The sequence below is a fragment of the Melozone crissalis genome, unplaced genomic scaffold (genome assembly GCF_028551555.1).
Source record: "Melozone crissalis strain CALT ecotype California unplaced genomic scaffold, PUWL_Pcris_2 ptg000006l_1, whole genome shotgun sequence".
NCBI classification, from domain to species: Eukaryota; Metazoa; Chordata; class Aves; order Passeriformes; family Passerellidae; genus Melozone; species Melozone crissalis.
In genome coordinates this window covers 23,540,885-23,567,452 of record NW_026535784.1, presented here as the reverse complement: position 1 = coordinate 23,567,452, position 26,568 = coordinate 23,540,885, and the positions used below count along the sequence as shown (strand labels likewise).

The window sequence follows — 26,568 nt, the reverse complement described above, 5'->3', positions numbered from 1 at the left end:
GTGGTTTTTTCTCCTTCTTACATACATAAGTAATTTTTTCAGTAGTGTGACTGATGTGGGTAACAGAGATAAACTATTAAGCTGAGACCTAAGGACACAGGGAAAAAAGAAGCTAGTCTTACATCCTGAGGAGTCACTATTTAGAGTGAGATTATTTCTGCCTGCTCATCCAAACTGATTCATCATCACAGTGCATCAAAGGGCCTTTCAGTATCTACTTCCAGTATCTACTTCCAGTGTACTGTTGAAGAATATAAACACCAAAAACAGCAGTAACAGGTAAATAAATTAAAACTAACCAAGTTTAATTTCCTGGAATCAGAACAGTTTAATCAAACACATTTCCAAACATGCATGGAAAAAACCCCATCCTAAGCCATTAGAAATACATTCCAGCTCTGTTTGAGAGCACATTGAATAACTAATCAGTTATTCCTACTTCATTTCCAAACACCAGCTGTGTCATATTGGACTTAAATAACTGGGACAACAGAAAAACTGACATTTCTGCTACCACTAACACAGTTGTAAAGGCATCAGATGTCTTTCAATACTTTTTTAGATCAGAAAACTGGAACTTGTTTGTTTGTTCACAAAGGTAGATGAAAGAGTTCTGCTTTAGAATAAAGATAAAATTTCCTTGAAAAAAACTCTAGAAGTGTGACTATGGGCTGTACTCATACATGTACATAGCTGCTGGCTTTCAGAAGTCTTCGTGTGTTAGGACTAGATTGATTCAGACAGAATTGACTGAAAGGATATTTTTTACATACAAAAGCTTTATCTAAATATCTAGTGTCCCAAAGACTTTTTTGTATGCAGCATTTTAACACATCATTTTAAATTTATATGATTTCCATACCCTTTCACAAATCACATGATTTGTGTGACTGATGTTGTAACATCCTCCTTGCTGCACAGAGAAAATCCTCAGATTGTCTGAGACAAATCTGGTCAGCTTTCCACATGTATCATAGAAAGATAAAATACAGAAGTGTCAAATCTACACACCAAAAGGAAAACTTTTTTTTTTTTGATAGTTTTTTGGTGCATAAACCAACCATGCTCAATTTTTAGAGAGGAAAAAAGTTTTCATTCTTGTGGCAAAGTTATTCAAAGTCAAAGATTTCAGACTAGATACTTCTTCATATTTGAAATATGACATTGATTTTTTCTCTCTATGCAATTATTCCAAAAATGTTTTGACTAGTAGCAGTTAACTTAAATCTTGAACAAGAGCATCTTCACAGAACATTACAGATTAAGTTAAAAAATCAATTTAGCCTTTAGGCAAAGTGGCTAGTGAATATCTAACAATCAAGTAATGCATGCATTTCAGTTCTATATATCCTTACAGTGCTCCTGTCCATTAATTAACCATTGATTTGAAAATGTCGATTTTCCTGATAATGGTTTTATGCGCAGTATGATCAACCTCATTAAATTCCTTTTATTTCACATGAACAAATGGATTTCAATTTCACATTTATTTAAACAATCTCAACTGAAAGTAGTATGATGATTTTTCCTTCATTTTTGCTTAAATATTTTCAGTTGCTACTGTACAAGATATCTAGTCTGGTCTTTCCTAAGATGAAGTTTATAAGCTCTTTTTCAGTACAGTAAACAATATACAGTTGCAAGCAAAATAAACTTCCTTAATATCAGCAATATTTATGTTGTTTAACATGCCCTACAAAAGACCAATATGTAGAACACAGAAACAATTTGCCATGGCCATTATAATGACAAATACAATGACCCTTATAAAGCTGAACTTGGTGCATCTCGTGTAGCTTTACCCACTGGTAAATAAGGAATGATATAAAACAATATAATAAACTTTCAACTCCTGTATCATCTCCTGAAGCTGAACTCTGCCAACATAAAGAAGAAATAACAGAAAAGAAACTACTGAACTAAAAATTAACTCTATCTGAGAATGTTGGACAATTTCTGTACCTAATGGTTCAGCTTCACAGTCCATATATGGAGAGTGAAGTGGAAAGACAATTTATATACTCTCCCTCAAAACTGACCAACTGACTTCAATGACACAAAATTAATATCTAAAAAACCAAAAACCTAATAAAAAACATAGACAATTACAGATACCCCAGTTAAAGTATTAGTTGTAAATGTCACATTCCAACATATCAGAAATCTAACACACTACTACATTTACCAACCTCTGTCACATTCCAACACATCAGAAATCTAACACACTACTACATCTACCAACCTCGCATATAATTTAAATAAATGTATTTAAAAACAAGAAATAGTATTACCTCATATATAGCCTACATTTTTCAGTCTTACAAAATATTCTGCCATCCATTTAAATAGTGTTTAGAGTTCCCTGCTCAATAATCCCATTTATTGCTAAACACAGTAATTTCTAATGCATATTTTGGCTGAAGAAGGTTTTATTAGCACAGTTTCTGATTTAGTGAGGTAATTAAGTGCATGACTACCTTTCAGTGCCTTGGCCCTATTTCCCTATCATTAGTCATTTTTGGATTAACTTATTGCACTAGGGATTTGCAGAGAGAGATCTTGAACTTAGAAGACTACTAGAGGCACTCTAATACATATTCAGAGTGGAGTTACCAGAACACATCAAATTGCTGTGACAGACAGTACTGCACAATACCTATGGCCTCATGGAAAAATGTGCTAGTACATAAGAACTGTCCAAAGCTGTGAAATCAGAGGGTAAGACATCTGCATGAGCACCTTGGGCATCTCTTAACTGAAGAAATCACTGAAGTGCCATATTATTAAATGGTAATGAATCACTTTTGTCACAAAATGTCTTTGGAAAGATCATGGTTAACGGATAATAAAATAAAGCTGATTTCTTAAATAAAAAGTCTTCCTCGGCTGTGTACATTTTATTCAACTGCAATTTAAAAATCAAAACCTGAACTAATTCTAAAATGTGACACATGGATGAAATGCAGTTGAAAAAATGCTGTAACAACCACATAAGCCTGTTGATTAGTGAGCATCTACCCCATGCAAAGAACAACCCCACTTGGCATACTGCATATTGATTCCAACACTCACTTGAAAACAGGTAAGGAAGGTGAGCAAGGTCACCAAGGTATAAATTACCTGCACACAGAGCACTGCCGCTGTGGCTGGAGAGCCGTGAACATCACCACCACAGAGTAGTTCCGAGGTGGGGCCTTCACAAACCTTCGGAATTTATCTCCGTTCATGCGGATGACTGAACGCCTTGAGCTCCACTCCATCAGCTGCTCCACTTTCTCAGCCAAAAGATTCTGTAATTGAGGACAAGCATGAGGAATGTTTAAGCTTAAAGTTTAAGTGCTTTGTACTTATATTCTGTCTTTGCACTCTCCAAATTCCTCTGGACTCAAGATGGAAGTTATATATAGGTGTATGTAGCAGAGTTTAGCTAATAGCATAATTTAGTCTTTCATGTAGTCAATGAGACTTCAAGTATTTAAAAAAATAACTCAATGTGGTCTTAAACAGAAAGAATACGTAAAATAAAATCAAACAGATTGCTACCAAAGACAAAGGAGTAGAGTAAGGATCATGCCTAACTAGAAGTTACCAGTACAGCAATAATTTAACTTTCATTTAAAAAACTGAAGTTTTAGAAAACACAGCCTTATGTTGTATTTATTCTATTTAGTAAAAATCCCAGCAGGATATTGTCTGTCACTTGAGTATAAAGATGAAAGATAAATGTACCTACAAAGAGAGAGAGAAATAGTTACTATGTTTAGAATTTCCTACAAATGTATCATACTGAATTTAAATTCATGCAAGTTTTGTATTTTGTTAGAGACAAGACTGCACTGTCATAAAAACTCATCTAGGTATATTCCATTATGAGTTCAATATTTTAAGCTGATCTCAAGACTGAGAAGCACAAAATATTTTGATTGAACTACCATTGTATAAGAAAAATCTGCTTGTGTATTGTCTTTTGCTTGAAAGCATTCCACCCCATGAGTGATTTAAAAGCAAGCTATGAGACATACTAAAAGACAGCCCTCTTTATCTAACAATTCCTCTGAAAATCTATTTAGGGTTTTGGTTTTTTTTATCAAGTAAATGTGATGCCACACATGCTCAGCAGAAAGTGTTTGGTTTCCTAAGTTACCTAGGTTCAGCAAGGTTGTACTGACCATGCTATAGCGGATTGCTGCATACAGCGTAGCAGGATTAATGCATCTATCTTGGTAAAGCTTTCAGCTCCAAGCTCACTGGCCCTGTGGAAGCTGCTTTATCAAATAAAAACTAAAAGTAAGAGTGGAGGACACAGGAATATTACGACTCAGAAGCTAAGTGCTGAGAGGAAGTGAGAAGGACAGAGAAGGGGGCAGAGAGACAGGAACAGAAGGTGAGGAAGGCAGACCAAACAAAGAGGAAACTAACTTCAGAAAACTTGAAGATGCTAGAACTCGGTTAAAATACACATAAATTAGTGAAAGGGTTTACAAACTGGTCAGACTCCACCGAGGAGGGGTAGAACAAACTAGCCTAAAAAACCTAGAGAAGTAGGGACACACTCAGAAAAGAGAGCCTGATGACATGTAGAAGCCAAACAGAAAGTTTGTGCAAGAACAACTTGTGCAAGAACAACTGAGCAAGGAGACAAGGTGGCTATTCCGAGTTTTTTAAAAAATTGAATAGAGTAGAAAAATTAGGTCATCTAGTAACATTTTGTCAAATCAGTAATGCTATGAATGAGAGTAGAGATAGATATATGAGGGGAAGGAAGGAATGAACTGCAAAGATAAATTTTATTTTGCCTGTCAGAAATTCCACCTTCAAAATTATCAGAGCCCCTAAGGGGCTGTGCCCCCCTAGGCACAGGTCATCTCAAGGGTTGAGTCCAAAAGAAGCTTTGATGAGTATGAATCATGAAGAATTCTGAAATACCTGCATTTACTTTACCCTAAAAAAAAAAATCCTTTAGGTTTTTGTTCCTGTTCCTGTTTTGTACCAGAATATAGCTAGTATTTGTAATCTTGAATGCGAAGGAGAGATTACAACTCTGTTTATCATGAGAATATCGATAATTCAATTAAAACTATAATTTTTCTTCTTCTAAAAGACATATGTTTTTGGTGGTTTGCCTCAAGAAGATATTATGTAAGTTCTTTTCTTTAGAAACAATCATAAAGTAAATTACACAAAAATGAAGCTTACACATTTGTAAGATTTCCTTCAATTATCAGTGTCAGGATTAAATCTTTGTTCATTTCAAAAGATTCACTTGTTTTGCATCAGGCACTCCAGACAGTAACGCACAATAAATTATGAGGAGCTAAAAAGAATGGGAACTAGTATATCCAAAAGCTTTAATTACTCAAGCAAAAAGATAAACCAAAGAGAACTAATAAAAAGACATAACTTTTATATTAACAGAGGAACTATGCATAATACCCTACTTGGTACAGAAAAACAAATACTTTTCAGATTAAGCCTTATTCAAAGAAAAGAAACCCATGAAATAGCATTAGGGGTATGAAAGCAAAACCATGATCTTGACAGAAAGAAAAAAACAAACAGGAGAGGGAATAAATCCAGCTCTATTATTGCTACATAATTTGCTTCTATAAAATACAGTTATATAGAAGAATCTTCCTCAGAGAAGTCCCAATTGTAGTTTTACTTGGAAGCTAGTTGCCAATAAAAATTAGTCCTGATTCCTTTAGATTCAGTCACGTGTAACGTCACCTTTACATAGCTCTTGTGCACTATTCACTATTAATGTTCTCACCACTTTTATCACTTCTCCTTCATGCACTAGTAAAAAGCTAGTAACTGCACTAATTTTGTATGTGTACTACACTAGGTAAAATCAAGGTAATATTTCAGGAGTGTAGACATTAGGTACAATGTATATACTTGCTTCACTGCATTCTGAAGAAATCTATTTTTTTCAAATAGAGAGTTATGAAATAGACTGCAGATAGTGTCTTGCCTCATAAAACATTCTGCTATAGGCTACACTTCTCTTAGTTAACTGACTGCACTTCAATATCCTACCAATATTTTGGACACTATTTCAGAAGATGTCTTTTGCAGAGTAATTAATAGAAGAGACCTTGGGACTGAGATCTCTAGAATTCACAGGGCAGTCTTTCTGACCTGTAAGTCTTTAGAAAAATATGAAGGTCTGATATTGGTTTTGTCAATTACAAAATATGTTCACAATATATGCTCCTGAGCAAGTGAGCAACCTTTTCCTCATTTCATTTAATAATGTAATCAAAGAAATAAATCTGAGTAATAAAAGGTTGCATTTTAGCCATGTATTTGACTTTAAAGCTGAGTCTTAAGGAAATATGGCACATTTTAAAACTCCACCAGTCTAATTCAGCTTTGGATCAAAAAGACACCCACCTAACAGACACTACACTCAGAAAAATTGGTCAGTGTGTTAACAGGCAGGGGACAGGGCAAAGTGTGTTCTATGTATACTAAAGCCAGCAGACCAGTCTTAAAGATTTCATAATTCAGAATCTAATTTGGATATTTTTGCAAGAAAATTATTTTTTTCAAGATAGAAGTATAGAAAACAGAAAAAACATACTGTTGAGTAAAAGCATGAGCTCTACGTCAGTCAAAAATTTTCTCCAGTGCAAAAGAAAAGCGTTGAAAAGTGAAGAAAAATTGACAAAAAAACATGTAGAATGAAAAGGCAAAATTTTTATATTACACTTAGAAAAATAATCCACTAATATCCTAGAAAGCACTGTTAGAAAAGACAGTGGTCTATGCCAAATTGGTTTTGCTTTGAAGATACTGAAACCAAACATATTTTCTTTCACCCTTTATTCTCCAACTATACAACCCATTCATACAATTGTCGACAAAGTGAATTCTTATTAGGATTCTAGACACTTAAAAATTTTATTAACTTGCCTCTTTCCATCCCCTGGGAAAAGTCTTCTGCCAGAGAAAATCTGGAAGTAGGAGAGAGAGGCTAAATCTAACAAAACACATGTTGTGATGACAGACACAACAACTGTTACTCAAATCCAGAAAACAAGGGACACTACCTCATTTTCACTCCAGATTTCTATTTTTTCTGCTCCTTTACATAGTCTCTGCAAGTAAAGACCCTATATATATTTAAATCTATAAATTTACAGAATTTCTCTAAGCACTTACCAGATTTATGTGGATAACTGAAAGGGTTTCAATTGAAACACTAAAGGGGAAAACACCAAAAAACAAACAAACAAAAAACCAAGAAACCCAAACCCTAATTATGACAAAGGAAATTCTTCCTGTTAAAAGACAACTCTGGGTGTGATGCTGCAAATAGCTACAAAAGGATCAACAGATAACAGTCTGTAAAAGCATGAGAACATTAAATCAATGAATGAAGAAGTAGCCATGTATCATTTACTTATTTTCATTAGTTGATGCCACAAGCAGAATGTAAGAACATGTATGACCTATGTGTGCAAACAAAATAAATGCTAATTTCTGTAAACACACAGAACTACAACATTACTTGCTGCTCCTACACTATTTTGTTGCAAGAGAAAATATATGGCACATCAACGTTTTTACAAAACTAAATAACTGTTAAAAATCTGAGAAAATCCAAAATCCAGGAATTTTCTTACACAACAAGTAAAGCTGTTATTTTTTTAGAAAACAGGATTATTTGGTAAAGCAATCACCTACAAAAATTGTCCTTGCTCTTGAAATAGTGACAGTCATTGGTATCTTTTCCTCAATCCTGTTAAGCAGATGATCACTCCCCACTGCAAAAAAAAGCTGCTTGGGAAAACAATTCTAAAAAATTCCTCTTTAATCCCTAAGGCTAGTAAATGATTTTTCCATTTGCAGTTTTCCCTATTATTGAGTCATGAAGGAAGCAAAAGGTAAATTTCATCTATTATAGATCTTGGTTTCCAGTGATGCGATAAAACAACCAAGCTACCTGTCAGAAAACTAAGTGTGACAAGTTCTGAAACTAAAGATGCTAGCAGGCCAAGCTTCTGGCATCTGCACCTGAAGCAATTCCCTATTAGGGACTGCTTCCCAGTGATCCTTCATATCTCCTCTCTGCTTCTTAACCCAATAGAGCTTGACATCTACAAGCCTTCCCTTTCATTCTCTGTGACTAGCAGATTAGCTACTGAAAACACAGCTTTACTTACTCATTGTCCCAAGACACAGTGCCTAGAAGACAAAGCATAAACAAGAAGAATCACCTTGCATACACACGTGCTGCCTCACTTGACTTTTAATCTCTCTTGGCCAGATTTTCTAAACTTCTTTTGGTCCAAATAAGACTGTTGTGGGCAGGGGATACCAAACAACAAAAAACAAAATACCACACATATTTTCCTAAGTGTTGCTTGCTCTGTCTGTCCAGTGGATGACCCTAATATTTTCAAGATTTCTTCTTTAGACTTCCTTTCATTTACTTTGCCTTCTGTTAGAATAACGTGACACAGGTAACCTAAGGCATAAGGGTTATTGGAAAAAAGCAAAGAATTAAGTCCAATTATATTACTCAATGATTCAGTGTTCAAATTAGACTCCTTCCCTTTGAAAAACACCAGCTCTAACACTTTGCATCTTTCAGGTTCCAGAAGAAATTTAAAGTTTTTCTGATGCAAGAGGGTCCTGAATACTGCTCAAAACGTGAACCTGGGAGACTAAGGACTCAGCTTTAGAAAGACTGGGTCAAAAGCAGTAACATGAGATTCCTATACTAGGAAAAGTATAAATTAGCTAGAGACTCAATCTACCAATAAGGCTGAAGCATTGCTTATTACTGAGCCCTTCCCCTTTCCTGATAAAGTCCAATTCACTCCAGTACCTCAAATATCAGTTTTTTTTAGTGAAAGAAACAAAGGCAGGCATTTCTAATTAATGATTTGATATTACATTTGCTACTGGAGGTGAGCTAACTACAGATTTTGTTAACTATTTCTGAAATGATGTTGCAAATTAAAAAAAAAAATAAGATGGCTTGACTTCCACGTTTCCATTATGTGTATTTTACCAAAACTAGCTAAGGCAGATTCAAAAACCACCCTTGATGAAAATTCTGCTTTGTTCACTCAGGTGCATCAAATCCCCAAGAAATTCTAGCTCTGTACACAATTATTTCAGGACAACACTCATTGTGGAAAAAAGAAACAACCAACCAAACAAAAAGCAAACCACAAAACAAGGTTGTACTGATACTGCATGTAAACTATCTCATAAATCTATCTAATGCATGTAGCTTAAATTCCAATTTACTTAACAGTCTCCATTTTAGTCTTTAATTACACTAAGAATAATAGTACAGAGAAACTAATTGCACTAATAAACACATTTCACCAGTTTGTTGTAAGAACAGTTAACTTCTCTAAAAATGTGTCTGATAAACATTCACAGATATGCAATTACTGACCCCATTAAATGGGTGGCAGAAAGATGATGGATTCAACATTCAAAGTGTTCTTATGGGCATTCATTCCTCTGCTGTCCCTTGGTCAGCTGATGTCTGCATAAAAATGTAATTTATGCTACCAACATATCAGTATCCTTGAATATATAAAAATATTTATATCATTTCTAAAACTCAACACACAATTATATTTAGATAATTTCATATAATATTTCCTACACACTAAAAAGGGAGAAGATAGAAGGCTGCTTTCCTGTATAGGTCTTCTAAACAAAATCTCAAATAGCTCATGGACTTGAAATCTAATTTCTTTGATCTGTCTGCATCTTCACTCTTCTCTCTAATATTTTCTAAGCTAATTTAAAATCCAGGGAAAAAGATTTAAATATATTTCACTTTTTTCAAAATTTATTCTCTTTGTATTAACAGAAGCACCACCAGTAGCTTTATCAAAAATACTTAGTCTCAATTCTGAACTTGTCTTTAAACAGGAACAGAAACCATGGGTCATGTCAAAGTTACTAACTGTGATTTCTTGATTCACAACCGTAGGCCTAATGGAGAACTCCTGGATTAAGTATCTGAATATTCCAGTGAGCAACACATTATTCTGCAGCCATACACTCATAAACTAATTCTTCTATTGAGAATAACTATCAGTACAGCAAATATTTTCTTCTCTAATTTCTCTTCTGCAAGAAAAGAGAAGCATGAATTAATGCAAATATTACTAACCACTAAGATATACAGAAATCTGTTTGGATACTTTTTTTCCTTCTCAGATTATTTATTTATTTAAAAAAACCATTGCCTGAACATAATTGAGAAGCCATGTAAGCTGGCACAGTATGACTGACTTAATATTATGCTCCATTGACTCAAAGTCATTTAGCTGTGACTGAGAATTTGCTTTTTGGAATGAGATGCTGATTTTCATCTTTATGTAAAATGCCTACATTGTGGCATAATACCTAAAAAAATGTCCTTTTCAGGATGAATAGATAAATGAACAGAGAATCAAAACTACTGTGGTTTTTTGTTTCTTTTTTTTTTTATTATTATTTTAGCCCATATGTTGTTCTATTGGCAGATTCAGAAAAATCTGGTTAATTTCCTATTATATGAAGCTCTCATTTTCTGAACATTATAAAAGTATTACATTAATATTTTTACACTGTGTAAGATGCAACACTGAAAATAACCTGCATAATGGTTTACATGGATGTATTTTGTCCAGCTGATTTTACAAAGACCATCAATTTCCACCGAGTACAATCAAAAATTGACAATTGATTTCAAAATACAAGAAATTTACCCTGTTTTCTATTTAATACTTTTCAAAATTTTCACAATTTGTCACAAACGTTAAAGTAACTTACATCCATTTAAAGATGAAGGTAATCTGATTTAAATAAAGCCTATAAGATCAACAATATGAATTACAGAGTAAGACTCAAGTACTGTAAACAAGAACACAGCTTATTTCAGGAAAGATAATACCTACTGTACTGCATTAAATAAACAAAAGTTAAAATACTTAAGTTTTATAGAAATAAGCCTAGCTAAGATGATTTTTACGACTATAGGCTTTTCACTTATAATTTTATTTTACTTTTTTTTCTTTATAAGCATGGAAGTAGTTCGTTACATAATGAGAAATATCAAAAGGTTGAATTATGAATTAGAGGAAAGATTCTACAACAAAAGCACCAGCTAAACCTCAAAGTACATTTTGCTTAGGTCACCTTTATACTGAAAGGATATTAGTCTCAGGAGAGCATAATATAGGACATCCAGGATGATTCCAAGAGTGCTTGTTATACACAAAAGCTAAAAAAGCTCCATTTACTCTCAGTGGAAAACAATTCAGGGTGACCTAGCAAAAATATTGCAGAAGTTCTTTAAGATGGGAAGAAATTTTTAGCTAAATATTAAAATTATGCACAAAAAGTTAAAACTAATTCTGCACATATATTTCAATTCATTAAGATCAAACTACTAATTCTAAATTGCTACTTTTTTTTCAATATTCAGAACCTTCAGATTCCTGGGAATTGGATTCAGCCATACCTTTAAGAGTGCTAAATTTATTATTTTTATGCAGATACTTCAACTTAACTCTATACACAATTATTATTTCACAAATCAAAACTCTTTCTAAATCCAGGAAGACATCTCAAAGCTGCGGATTATCAAGATGTTTAATACCAATTTATTTGGCCTGCCATTTTCAAATATTTCTGATTTTTAGGTAAAATTAAACTTAACTAAGTCAGCATTTTAAACCAGTTGCTATTTAGATTGCCATTCTGAGTTTCTGGACCCCAAGGAGTTTTTTTTGTTAAGTTCAGCTTTCTGCAAGAGTCATCTCAGAGCATTCAATTAGCAGAGTAGAATTATGAGTTAACTACTGAAAGCCATTCAGGAAACTAAAATATACTTTGTGTACCTCTCCCTTCCTACAAAGAATATTGACTTCTCAACACATTATTAACATTGTATTTATGTTTCAAAATAAGTAACTCTTTCCTTCACTTCTTCAGGGTTTGCTGAAATCAGCAGGCAGCCTTATTTAACCTAGATCATTTGAAGAAATTGTATTTCTCTACTAAAAGCAAAGGTCTGACACTACAGATATTTCTCCTCTGTTTTCTTCATACTAAAACTAGAGTCCAGTGTCTCTGAAAATGTGAAAATGAGATCTTTTTTTACTCTCAAGTACTGTATATGAAGTTGAATGTTCTACATAGAGTGCTATATAACTAGCTGTTCCCTCTCAACTTTACCACAAAATATCTTTGCCAGCTGAATCTCTTAAACTATTAAAAAAGAAATGTTACAGAGTAAGCCATTAGAACCTGATAAAGCAGGATCAGGTTGCTCATATACTAGTTTTGTATACACCACAGCATGTAGCTCTAGTACGCCATGTATCCCAAATTGCATGCTGCCCTGGGAAAAAATCAAATAACTTATGTAGTATATTCCTTAGGAAAAACAAACAAACAAACTCAAAACCAAATAAAAAACAGGGAAAAAAAGTCCAAATACAACCCCAAAACAAGTAACAACAAAATCCAAACAAAACAAGCAACCACCCCTAACCTCTGCACAACTCTCGACAATGCTCAGTCATCTTCACAGTACAGAAGTGTTCACTGATGTTCGGGTGGAACCTTTAGTGTTTCATTTAGTGCCCACTGCCTCCAGGCCTGTCACAAGGCACCAACAATTGTGCCTGTCATCTTAACCCTTCAGGTATTTATTTGCATCGATATAATTCCTCCTGAGCCTTGGCTTTTCTAGGGTAAACATTCCCAACTCTCTCAGCCCTTCCTCAGATCATTTTTAACTCCAGAACATTAGGTGGAAAGCGTGATATCTAAAGGATGTGCATGAAATGACATCACTTTACTGAAGAGTGGTTCCATCCTAATTTTTGGGTTTTTTCATTAATGTAAAGCAAGTTCTTCTTTACAAAGAAGGTAGCATCTAGAGAAAAGGTGACTTGGACAGACATCAACAAAACTGCTCCTTTGTTCAAAGTGTATTTATTCCCTGTTTCACAATAAAGTAACTCACAAACTGAATTGCTGTTGAAATACTGCCAATCACATTTCTATCCCTTACTGCCTATTTCCCTGCATATTTATGGAATGACAAGATTTTATGTTGAAAGCTGATAAAGTAGTGATGATAGTAACTTCACAAAGAGGTAGCTCACCCCAGAAATTTGAGGTTGCTTTGATTTTGGTGGAATACTACCAATAAATCACAATTTGAAAGTGGTCAAAAACCCAGAAGAGCAACAAAAGTTCAGGGTATTACTAGATTTTCTCCCCAAAAAATTAAAAAATTAAATAGAACTTGTATCATTTTTGCTCTCTGTAAATAGGCATGCTAGAGAGACATTTTACAAAGTCATTGATAACTCAGCTCTCCTCTCTGTGGAATGTGGAAGCACATAGAGACTAATCCCTTAAAGCCCTTAAGCACTGTGCTACACTGAAGAATTACCCAGACAACCAAACCATGGCTAATGCTAAAAAAAAACCAAAAAAATCTTTCTTCCTCTTCTTCGCTTTTCTATGTTATTCCAAACACCAGGTTAAAATACAGATGTTGTATTTCCAGTCCCTGGAAGTACAGAATAGATGACTGAACAGCTACAACGAACAGAAGTTTTATTAAAAAAATCTTATAAGAATTCTTATGAAAGGCTAGCTAGGGAAAGCATCAAGAACTTAAAGTGCATTAGATTATAAAGAAGGCTGGGAAGGGGCAGCAGCAGCTACTGTTAAAAGAAAGAAGTTTAGGACAAATCAATTCAACATTTGAAATGTAAAATGCAGAGTAAATACAGAATAAAACAGAGAAGATTTGGTTCTGTGAGTAAAAACATACCAGAATGAAGGGGCAGAAATTAAATTGTTTCAAAGCACATAAGCACTGTTTGGTAATCAGAGATATAACTGCTTGAACAGGAAAACAATGAGACCTCAAACAAGCATACTGAAATAATTTTGACAGAATTTCCTTAAGAATAATGCTTGCATTTTTTTAAAAAATTGCTCCAACAAGGAATACAAGAGTACTCAACTTTCGTTGTTATTATATAACATACATACATAACATAAACATATTATATAACATACATACATAACATAAAAAGAGGGTATATAACATAAAAGAATTTAGAGAAAGCTAAGTGACCTTTAACAAAATCAACAAATCAGCAGAGCTCTCCATACAATCAAAGAATAACTGGTTAACTTCATCCAGAGAATACATAAAGCATCTAGTTGAAAAATATTCTGGGAATGAGTACTCCAGCTTCTTCATCTTCCAAAACATACAAAAAAAAAAAAAACAAAAAACAAAACCCACAATCAAACAAAACCAAAAACACCAAACAAAAAACCAAACCAAAACAAACACAAAACCCAGCAACAATAAAACATGCCGAAACCCCAAAATCAACACATAGGCAGACATCGTGAATTTGTCTTTTTGGTATTACTGAGAGAATTGTCAAGCACCTGTTTCTTATTGGCACCTTAATAGCAAAGGTTATCTTGCTGATTAATACACTGGGAAGCTAAAAAAACAGAATTAAATGTCTCACTTGCCTCTTCACAACAATTGAATTAAGAGAGTAATGTCAGAGGAAAGATGTGGTGATGATAAGTAATTAACACTTTCTGTCTTGTGCCAAGGCAATTAAGTACTTTCTGAAATAAGATATCTAACCATGCACAAACTAGTCTGTGTAAAATTAAAGAATTTTAAAAATTGTAATCAAAAATTGCAGACAAAATAATTAATCTTTAGAGTGGAAAAAGTTGTTACTGCCAAAGGCACTGGAAGATCTTGTGACTACCTACCACAGATACAAGTTTTACTTCCTCCTTAAAGCTCCACGTTCTTTATGTTTTACCCATTAACCAAGTACCCATAGGATAAAACCTCCTATGGTAGAAAAGAAATAAATATTATGCAAAATATTATTACTATTCTCACCAAAAAAAAAAAAAATTAACTACAGACTTGGCTAATATGAGACCTATCAGGGTTAAAAACAATTACAGATTTAAAACCAAGCAAAATAAACAATAACAACAAAAACTTACCACCCAGACAAAAAAAGCAAAATTTTTGATTATTCTTTTGCTAAAGAGGAACGTAATTTCAAGACCTAAACGATTCAAGAAATAATAAGCTTCAATTCTGTAAAAGACCAAGTAGAGATCTGCATCTAAAGTTTAAGTAAACAAAAAGAATACTTGCACTTTTAAAGTGTAGGGTGCTTAAGGACAGAGAAAAAAATAGAGAGAAAAAAATTATTTGGCGGTTTGTTTTTTGTGGTTGATTTTAAGGAGTATGTTGATATAGAATAATAGAAAATATAAAGGAGAAAGGAAGCATGATTATAAAATTTAATATTCCAAAGACTCATCTTAGAGCTTTGCTTTGAAAACAATTAGAATAATAAATCTGAGAAGCACCTTCCATATTTTTTTCCCAGCTGAAAAAGAGACACTTTTCCTAATTTTACCAAGAATCACTTTTCCTGATTACCTTAATGCACACAGATATATTCTGAAGTCCTGTTTACATCCCAACACCATCATCATAGGAATATAACGAAGGTAGTACCAGCTCAGGCCACAAGTCAGCCTAGCTCATGTGCAACAGTGGATTCCCACAGAACTCAGGTACTATTGCAGCTGCTAACCAAACATATTAGATATACTAGTATATGTCTTCCCAACATTCAAAAATTGCATCTCAAGGACATGCTGAGGTAGAAAACACCATCTTTGTATTTAAAATAACTCCACAAAGAATTAACACTGAAAAATTACTTAAATCAAAGGCTACATAATCTTTAAAAGCTAAGCAATTCATATGTGAATAAATTTGCACACATTCTTGTCCTGTCTTGGTTTGAAGCTAGCTGAAAAAGATTTAACACAGCTAATTTAACATATTAACCGATATTTAAATATTCTGGTTTTTATATCTGCAGTCTTTAAGGTCAATATTAGGCACTAGTTAAGCACACCACCTTCCAGCTTACCCCTCTCAACTCCCATTCAACCTAGATTTTGAAGTCAATTTGGCAAATAATAAATGCATCTCAGAAATGCTTACATATAGCCCAAGGAATGAACAGAAATGTTTTCCCTACAAAAAGTTTTCCCTATTGAGTGTGTCCATACTCCACTTACTCCCATAGAAAGAGACATGCCACTCTCTAAGACAGCCACTTCTCTAGTTCCTTTACAAATGCTGCAACAGTAGTCATAATAAAGAATTAACAAAGTTTGCCAGTTAGAAGACAGGACACGTTGCCACTACTATTTTTTACAGTAGCACAATGATCTAAGTTAAAGCAGGTGCTATTGGAAGGAAAACTCAGGAAAACTGAAACAGTAACTGACCCAAAAGCACAGAATGGTTCTGATCTGTTCACTTCTCAATTCAACAAGACAAAATCATTTACAGAGATAACCTAAGAGGCATGTTAACTAGTGAAAGATCAAGTGAGAAAAATCTTTGATAAGCTTACACCCCTCCTGCTCCCTGAAGCAGACTAAGAGGGAGGATCTTCTGACAGATAGAGAATAATTGCTATAGAGAGGAAGATTAGATAGCCCTGAAACCAATTGTAAGTGATAAGTAAGTGCAAAGCACATCAATACGCTTAGCAACAGAATTGGTGAATATTCATAGAACATGCAAGAACAAACAGTAAATCACCTCATTACAAGGAAAAATGCCAATCAGGAATATTGACATTGGTTGCACTACTTTAAATATAATCAGTCTGGGAGACTTTTATCACAGAAACTTCTTGCAGAACTTAAAAACATGACAGAGAAAAAGCAAATAGTACTTATCAATTTATTCCAGTTTTCATCTGGCACAATTTACACTCCATGTTGTTCAAGGGAGTCAGGGTTTCACAGTTCAAGAACTGGACATTAAAAAAATACATTTTCTACAGAACTGTACTATTCATTCTGTCAAAATTTCCTTTTCTGTGCATTATATATGTGCATGTGCCTAACTAAAATTCTCAATGTACAGAATTAGTTTGCCCCCTCTATATTTAGAAGAAAACAGGTATGAAAAACTCTTATTCTGACAAGCCTAAAGATGAGTAAAGTCATAGGAATTACATTCAGGTTCAAGAAATCCACTGCAGACATTTCAACTCCTCCCTGAATATTCAGTGAAATAATACATCAGTGACCACAGGGAGGAGAAAGCATCACCAGAAATTAGATGCAATTACTGCCCTAATCCCTACAGACACAAAGACTGAGAATACACTTTATCTCCATTTGACAGAAACCTATCCTTTTACAAGAACACAACATGATTTGCTATAAAGTTTTAGGTCTGAATCACATTTAAAAATAAGTATGAGGCATTACTTTCCAATTCACTTTGCTGGTACACAAATCCTTATCTCCCACTCCAAGAATGTAGCTAAACTGAATTGAATTTACTCTGCAAAACAATGTATATAGGACACAGTAAATACAAATACAAAAAAAAAAATTAAAAAAAACGCAGTTAAATATTCTGCATTATGTACACACACGGACTTGCATATGCAGGACTGAAACTGGATGATATTAACCAAGAACACAAATTGCTTTATACACACACTCCAACTTGACTGAAATAATCTGACTGCCTAAGTAACTTACTATTAGTTTGGCTCACTGGCTTTGGCCAAATACCCAATAATTTATTTCTGAAGCACACAGAAGTGACCATATTTTTCTGAAAAAGTACTTCTTTGTCAAAAACTATGTAAATGAGTGGTTCAAAAGACAAATAAGAGTGCAGAAGGGCAAGTATTTAAAGATTTCATAACATAGAACAGACATGGCTTGTGAGCCAGATGGCTTTTTACCAACTGCTTGTAAAAGAGGCTGGGAGAAATAATCTGTAGCATGACTAAGTAAATTTGCAGATACACAGTTCTGTCTTCAGGATAAGTTACCAGAATTTGTAACACTAAAGTAAAAGTTCATATTTATACAAAATCAAATACTCTGTCTGAGGCACATTAACAGTTCCCATTTAGAACAGACTTAAACAATGAGAAAAAGATTAACTCTCCTGGTACTTCTAAAAGGCATTTAACCAGACCATCAGGAAGAAGTAGCAATATGCAAAAATAAAGCAGTTTTCAGACAACTGAAACTCAAAATTTCAATGAATACAAGAAGTTTCAGGAAAGCGTATATTTTAAAAACATTAATGCAAAAAGGCAATGCTTTCAGCGAGGCTGCAGGTTTTAAAGGAAAATTATCCTAGAGAGAATTCAGTTCCTCAATACTATAAAAACCCCTTAGAGCAAGCTCCACTATCTGCTGATCTTTCCTCACAGTCCATACTACAGCTCCTTTTTCACTGAATACCTTTTTCAACACCCTCTGTCAGGAAAATATCCACTTTTCCCATGGATATTAATGTGAACAAAGAGAGGTAAGTACTATTGACTTACTGATGGCAGACTGGGCCACCACAACTGTGGTGGCAGAGGAGCAGAATACAGAATGGAAAAGAAATTGAATTTCTTCTTGTAGGAAGATTTCCAGGAGATATTCTAAGAGGAGCACAGGATCAACAATGATACGGGGAGGAAAGCAGACCTGGAAAATGGTCAAGGGGTACAAGGACAAAGGATGCAAGCTTCTGCCACGTGTACAGCATATGGCTCAACAGTATCGTCTAGTATGTGCTACAAAGCTGAAAGCAGCAGAAAGTTACATTCAAAGTGTTACATGAAAGCCTACAACAGAATCCATGACAACTGTACTGAACTGACAACTGAGTGAGTTCACTGCAACCTTTGAACTCCAGAACAATATATTTCCTTGATATTACTGACACAGAATTTATAGGCCAAAATACATTGTTCAGCATTCAAGTATAATATTATAGTTCCTCTTACATTGAACCAGATGTGTAAAGGAATTGTTCTTTGGTATTGTCATTATTTATGTAATCAGAGCACTAAGAAATCCTAATCAAGGAGCAAAATTTAATTGTGTGTTACTGGAGAAGACAGCTGTGGTCCCTAAGAGTTTGAAAGCTGAAGTCAAAGAAGACAAAGCACATGTCATTTACTTATTTATATATTTCTACACACAGAATACATAAGAACCAATGAAGACCATGGATTAACATGGTTCAGAGTTGCTTTGCCACATTTTTTGTCTAACCACAGACAACATTTTAGAAACTTGAGAGCAAAATGGATTCAAAGACTGATTTTAAAAAAATAGTTTTTGCAGTGGTTTGTGATGAGCTGTTTCAGTAGGAAAATATTAATAAAATTAATCCAGACATACTTGTCTTTAAGATTTAAATGAATGGACAACAAAGAAGATGCAGGATAATGAAAAGCAAGAAGTTGATACAAAAGATTGCTTACACACAGAAAGGATAAAGTAAAATATCCTTGGTAACTTTTGTTTATTATTCATAGTTGCAGAAAGAAATGATGTGTAATCTATCAGATATACTGATGGACTAGGGCTAGAAAATCAACAGAAGACAGATGTGGTAAGTAAAATACTGTCATTTCTGCAAGTTGTCAAAGCAGCCATTGCCTTAATATTCATTAACTGTAGAGAATCTTTATTTTATCCCTGAAGCCCTAATTATTGTGAACCCACACCGTCATCTACATCTTTTGCAAGACTGCATCCTCTCCCTTTTCAGAAAACTTAATTAAATCTTTAATAAGCCAGTATAAATGTAAAGGATGTGGAAAACATAATATCACCTTATGCATATTTATTAAATTTCTGCAAACCCTAAAGCATTTCTCCCCAAATTAATGGTATGGAAAAAATTGATTTTAGTTTACCTACCAATTTCTCTTCGTGCAATAATTCCATCTGTTAGTTTTCATGGCAGGACCTTGGTACTAAAGAGCATCTGAATATAGTTTGCAGAAGTTGATATGAAGCCCACAGCTGATCACTTCCTCAGGTAATTGATTAAAATAATCCTGTTTTAATCATTGTGTGAAATTAAGCATGAAATCTACCCACCCTCAGCAAGTGGACAGCCTTATTTTCATATGCTTGCACAAACTGTAGCATAAAATGGAGCTTAAGATCATCAAGGAAGTTACCAATGACATTCTAGTGGTGTTACCATGATATAAATATGAATTATGGCGTTGAAACTGGTGATAGTATAAGTGCAATTCCTAAAAATACTTATTCCAGTACAGTTACTTCAGGCAACTCATTAGACCTCTTTGACAAGCAAAGATCCTAAGATAAATATGACAGATCACTGAAATGCATGCATGCATGCAAATAATCTTCTCCTAAGAACAAACACTACTCTCAAATAATATTAGCATATTTAAGCCTTCTAGGGGGCAAAGGAGGACAAAACAATGTTCAAATGTTCCAAAGAATTGAAAAAATGCACTAGTTTTGGAGAAATTACATGAGCTCTAAAAAAAAAATAAATTAATCTTAATTCCAACTTTGAAGCTTGTGATGAAAACCCTATAAATTAATTGATTGATTAGACATCTGCACACTGTTGATTTCCTCTGGTTGTGGAAAATTTAACAGCTATGAAAGCATGACTCGCATTATTCATCTGATCTAAGTCTGAGATCTACACATGGCATTTATAATGTCAGCACTAAATTTCAGTGCTGAGCATTCCGATAAAACATTTGGCTAATATTTTAAAAAACTGTATCAAACCACCTTTCAACTACCCAAAGTCCAGTGATTAACACGATAGTGGATCTAGCCTATCACTCAGCAGGGCATGTTTTGTTCATCAGCAGTGATATAAGAAATGGTTATCATTACCTATTGATGGCCTATCCCCTGCCAGTATGATAAACATATGCAATAATATAATTGGCTAATTACTTCCTCATTTCTTCCTTCCAAAATTGCTCTCTCCTCATCAGCTTAGAATTGGTATTCATTTTCCAATGGCTGCCATTCTCCCCTCATCCCCCCTCATCCCAGTATTTCAGGATGATCTTGTAGGAGTGACCTTCACACTTCGTTCCCAGGCACACCGAGCAATCAGGTGGGTGAGTACAGCATCGAGAAATACTGCACCATTAGTTTTTAATCACAGGAAATAACCCATGTCATGCATAAATCTACTTGTCTCTCTCCAAATGACTGATGGAAGATGACCAATATATTAGACTGAAAAAAGACTTCTAGAATCATTTCATTTAAAAAAAATTATATGAAATGAGCATCTCTTGTCAGTTACTTAAACATCTAATGAGTTTTCACTGCAGCACCATTGCTTTTATCAAGATGCAATACAGTTTCAATTAAAATAGTCTTAAAAATCATACATTCTTGATACTTAAAATTGTTTTACAATTCTAAATGTTGTAGAGGGCATCCTCAAATCATAGTTAAATTCAGGAGTTTCCATGGGCTGCTGAGGGCATTATCCAGTTTATAAAGTCTACAAGGATGGAGATTCTGCAACTTCTACAGACATCCTCTTCATTATTAATTATTTTTTCCCTTTAATTTCCACTGAAAATTTCCTTCTTCCTGCACCTCCTGGCTGTCTCTGTCATTTCACTATGCAAATTACTAGATTATGAATAACACATCCATTCCTTGTGTTTCTTGGAAAAAAACTAAAGAAAAAAATTAAGAGCTCTGATCTTTCAACAGTTCAGAAACTGCATTATTTTCAGATTGATAGTTATCCACAGAAGGGAAGAATCCCTGTTAAAAGCATGTACAATATAAAATCTACAGAATGTGAAAAACTGATTAAGTTTGACATGCCATATCAGCTATGTGTGTGCATAGGAAGAACCAAACGTATTTATCATAATAGTAACATACAAGTCCAGTTCTGAAAATTTAAATCTCTTTTAAGTCACACAGGTAATGTCCAATTCAAAGGCCAAACAATCAGAGATTTTTTCCTAGGTCAATGTTACTTAATTACTCTCAGTCCCAGAAAGCTGAAACTACATTCACTAAGACTATCATCAATAAAAGATCCCGATATCAACTCAATTATCATTAAAGAAGTATGTGCTTCAGTAAGAGAATGGGCTCCTATGCAGCTGCAGTACAGAGGCCAATATTTGGTAGAGTCTTAGTGCAGTATACAGTGCGAAAAGGAGAATGTTACTCTTAAGAATGATGACCCACTGTGAAGAACATGTTTCCATACTACACTGATTAAGATGTAAAAAAATCCCCTCCACAGAGATGGTAAAAACATTATTGCAATCCAATTTGTGCATGGCAAAATATAGGTCTGATTACATAATAAGTTTGAATATAAATGATTTGACAGCTTCACTTCATTCAATATTCATGGTTAAGAGATAGAAAAAAAAATTCTACTTCAGGCCAGAAGCGATTCTTGTAAAAGAACAAATTAACTATGAAGCAAGGTAGCTATAAAGCCTTTTGAACAGTAACTATTCAGTAAATTCAGAAGTATGTCAAACGGACAGCACTGCTCTAGATAGTAGGAGAGATGAAAAGCACTCGCTTTCTTTGACAGCAAAATACCTGGCAAAGATGAAGATTAATAAAATGAAAAGGCATGAGCTGTAAGACTTGTCAATCCTCTCTCAATGCAGTTGTAACTACAGATGTAGATTCAGCATCATTCTGTAAAGCATGGAGAGAGACATGCAAGACCTAGGATTGATGAACTACTCATGACTGAGCATTCCTCATGGAGAGATCCATTAGTGGAGAACACTAGCTCAAGAAGACCAGAACAGAAAACAGTCGAAGGGTGGAAGATCACAGGTTGGTGAGGAGATTACGCTTCCCCTCTCTGGGTACCCATTTGCAGATGTCCTTAGAAAAAAAAATACTGGATTAGGTGAACTCCAACTGAATGAGTTAAGCCATTCTTACCCATCTTATGTTGAGATCCTAGATGATTTGATGTTATAAAATATTCAAAGCACAAAGTAGTTTTAAACCACTGCTCAGAAAGGAATTTAAAAAGAAAATATATCTTCTGATTATCACAATATGGCCCACGGTTTCCTGTTCTGGGAAGAGATATCATCTGAACGATTTTCATGCAACAGAACACAGCAACAAGACAAAAATCACTTCCATAAGGGCGCCTGTCAATAGATGGATAATAAAAGAGGCAATGATTAGAGCTTAATGAATGAGAATCATCCCTTTTATATATTAGAGCAGAGAGTGAGCATGATGAGATCAGAATCCATTACTAGCTTTATGTATTTCAGGGAACTGCAATAAGGACTGAAGCAGGAAAAATAAAAGCATTTAAAAGAGATCATATTGTTTTGATAGCATTTCACACCATGTCATCCCATTTTTCTTCTCCAAGTGTAGCAAAGTACAAAGAATTAATAGAGCTACATCATGCAGCCTAGCGTGAATTTTCAGGGAAGAAATGCAAACCTACAACTCACAATGAAGACCTTCCAGCCAAAGGCAAGGAACTTATTAAATCTCAAAGACAAAAGAAGGTCATAGACAAAAAGAATCATGATGAGTCTCTGGAGTCTCTGAGAACTACCACACTTTATGCCATGATTAGAAAAGTTGGGTCCAACAGAATAACAATCTGTGTTGAATATCTGTAAAACTGAATGTCCTTTAGTATCTTACGGCTAGAAATAGTAATTGGGGTATCTGAAGGATTTATCCTTGTTGTTACTTTGCAGTGTTTGAAACACAAGGAGAGCACACGACACTTGTAAATGTAACAATTAGAACAGTATCAGTAGGAATTTCCACAGAGAAAACCTGAATCACGTGAAATAGCAACTGAGTATTTTCTTCTGCAGTGTGAACTGCAAGATAACTTTCTAAAACAATGACTTATCAACCTGGAAACAAATGAATGATTGATTCAAGAGCAAGTTTAAAAAGTTAAAAGCTGAAAAATAAATAATAAAAAAATAGATTCTTAAATTTCTATCTTCACTGCAAAGGGTATAGACCTGGAATGACAGCTGACACAAGGCAAATACCTGAATTGAGAATGAGTACAGCATCCAGTCAACTCAGCAACAGGGAGAAACTCAAGTCATGACTGAAATAGGCCGATGGAAACAGGAGAAAGAAGAAAATAGTATGACCTAGTCTTTCTTGAGTGCTGTCAACTGAGCCCATCTGGGTCCTGACAGGATATACTTGTATAAATACCAGCACTAAATGTGCACATGGTCTCTGATTTTAGAACAAATCACACAGATCAGAAGATAAAGAGAAAAGATAAGCACCAAATAGTGAAATCAAACCCTTGATTCCTTTCCACACTTGTCTCCAGATATTATGATTACAGGTATGCTTTCTGCTCCCACTCCAAAGAATCCAGAGGGTTTACGGGAAAGAACAACAGAAAAATTTCTAAACAATACAGATCTCTTCAGAGATATCAAAATTTTACTCAACCTACTTTTGCATTTCATTCATCTCTCTCCTTAGAGGAGAGCAAAATCTGACAATCTCTCTTAGAACAACAGATATAAAACAGATTGTGGGAATACTTTTAAAATCCATCTGTACATACCAAGAAGAGTAGAATATTGAAAAGAAGGGAAAATTTTGAAATACCAAAATTCTTGAGAAGAACGCTGTAAATACTGTAGAAAAGATGAAACTAAAGGCTATAAGGAAAAACATCTAGATAATCACAGAAGTGTGACAGCAATTCAGAAGTATGATGACAAAAAATATAAAAAGGAAAACCATCATATGAGGAAAAAGTAGAATAACAGGGAGTTGCAACATGAATAAACAGATTGGAAGAAAAAGAATGTAGTATTACACTGAAGGCAAGACACATTCAGCCTAATACAGGAAGTGAATGTAGGCAGTCTGAAATTTGTCTTTGAACAGACTAGAGACCAATTTTTGGCAGAAGATACACACATAACTTTCCCCAGGACAGCCACAAATGTTCCATGATGAAGTCTGCTCTTTGAGTTGAGCAGGCTTTAAGTTTGCATCAATATATGTGAATATTCTATTTCTAGAGAAAACAGAAAAAGCTACGATAATAGCAAAAACTAAAAACAATAGGAATTAAATTATAAGAACCAATCCACATACAAACAAAAAAACCCCACCATCTGGGTCATAGCAAGGAAATAAGGAGACTTTTAGGTTAAACAGGATATGAATGTAGTCGCAGGAAGAATAAAAGTAACTTTTCAAGTACCAAGTGGAGTTTGTAGCTGGTGAATCTGCATTTTATAAAAACCCAGAGAGTTTTGAAAACAAGCTATACCTTGAAAGACAAAAGAAAAAAAACAGGTGAAAAAGGCAATGAAAAACTGTATTAGAAGATGCCTACAAATGTCAAAAATCTGCAGAATTCCTATCAGAGGAAGGATACAAGATTATAAGAGACAAATCTACTATTATGTTTTTCTTTATGAGCATTATGGCTAGAGCTGCAAAAAATTAGAAAAATATGCACCCTTGCATCCACACTTTTTCAAGACCATATCATGCTGGCATTGTCACAGTTTTAAAAGACACCAGGGAAACTGGGTTTTTTTGACCATGTGCAACCATAAATATTTGATGGACTTCTATTATACATTAATTTTGTTCTGCTTTCAGAAACTATCATAACACACCCAACTCAATTTAATAAATCCTTTTAAGTCTAACAGACTTTTGCAGATTGATAAAACCTATCATGAGCACTTACAGAACTTTTTTCCAAAATTAAATTAACTAAATTTTACACATTATTTGCTACTAAGAAAGGCATAGAGCACATAAAGACCACTACTTTTCCGAGAAGGATTGAAAACAATTTGTGTTGCCAAACCTCAGAAATAACAACAACAAAAAAAAAAAAAAAAAAAAAAAAAAAGAGAAAAGAAAAAAAAAAGGAAAAGGCAATGTATACTCCTTTCTTTGCTATGAAATGGAAAAAGCAAGAAAAAAGGGAAGCATCATCCTTTACAGTTTATAAAATGGACAAGCAACCGAAGAAGTTACACAGAAAACCAGTTACATATGTAAAAATTGAATTCAAATACCTAAAGTCTGCAGATGACTTCAGCATTAGGGGCAGTCCTATCACTGTCTCTCTCAAGCTGAAAAGGTAAGACAGCAAATTTCTTTCTTCTACAAGGACTTCAGAAAGTAGTATTGTGTTTCATTGCTCCACATGAAATTAATGAAAGCCCACTTTGGTTTTAAAGTCAACTCTTCCAAGTTTTTTTCTCCAAATATCAGTCTGCTTTAGGACACTAACAGTAATTATCAAACACAATCAAAAATATATACAGCACTTGACATGGTTCACAATAGCAACATGATCCAGCCAATTTAAAGGACAACCTACTATCAGACCAGAAAGGGAAGGGTTCAAAGCAAAGCATGAGAATAAAAATCCTACTTCATATTAAAGAAAATTCACATTTTCTCTTCTTGCCAGAAATGACAAATTGTAACACAGGAATGTTCATATGATACAACTATTTAATCACTAAAATTTGGATTCAAGTTCGAACTGTTGATTTTTCCTTCTTTCTTTTCAAGATATGCAAAAGCATCCTTTTCCTTGTTTTTTCTTATGATACAACATTTCAATAGAGGTTCTACAAGCAATTTTAAAAA

The 26,568-nt window shown here is 34.2% G+C and overlaps 1 protein-coding gene across 2 annotated transcripts in view; it reads right to left on the bottom strand.

Annotated features, from left to right (window-relative positions):
• TUSC3 (tumor suppressor candidate 3) overlaps positions 1-26,568 on the bottom strand; it is a 108,659-nt gene that overhangs the window by 67,928 nt on the left and 14,163 nt on the right. For both annotated transcript variants that reach the window (XM_054295795.1, XM_054295796.1), the window contains exon 2: positions 3,121-3,290. In XM_054295795.1, the coding sequence (XP_054151770.1) occupies positions 3,121-3,290 (170 nt within the window). The remainder of the gene's footprint in view (positions 1-3,120; positions 3,291-26,568) is intronic.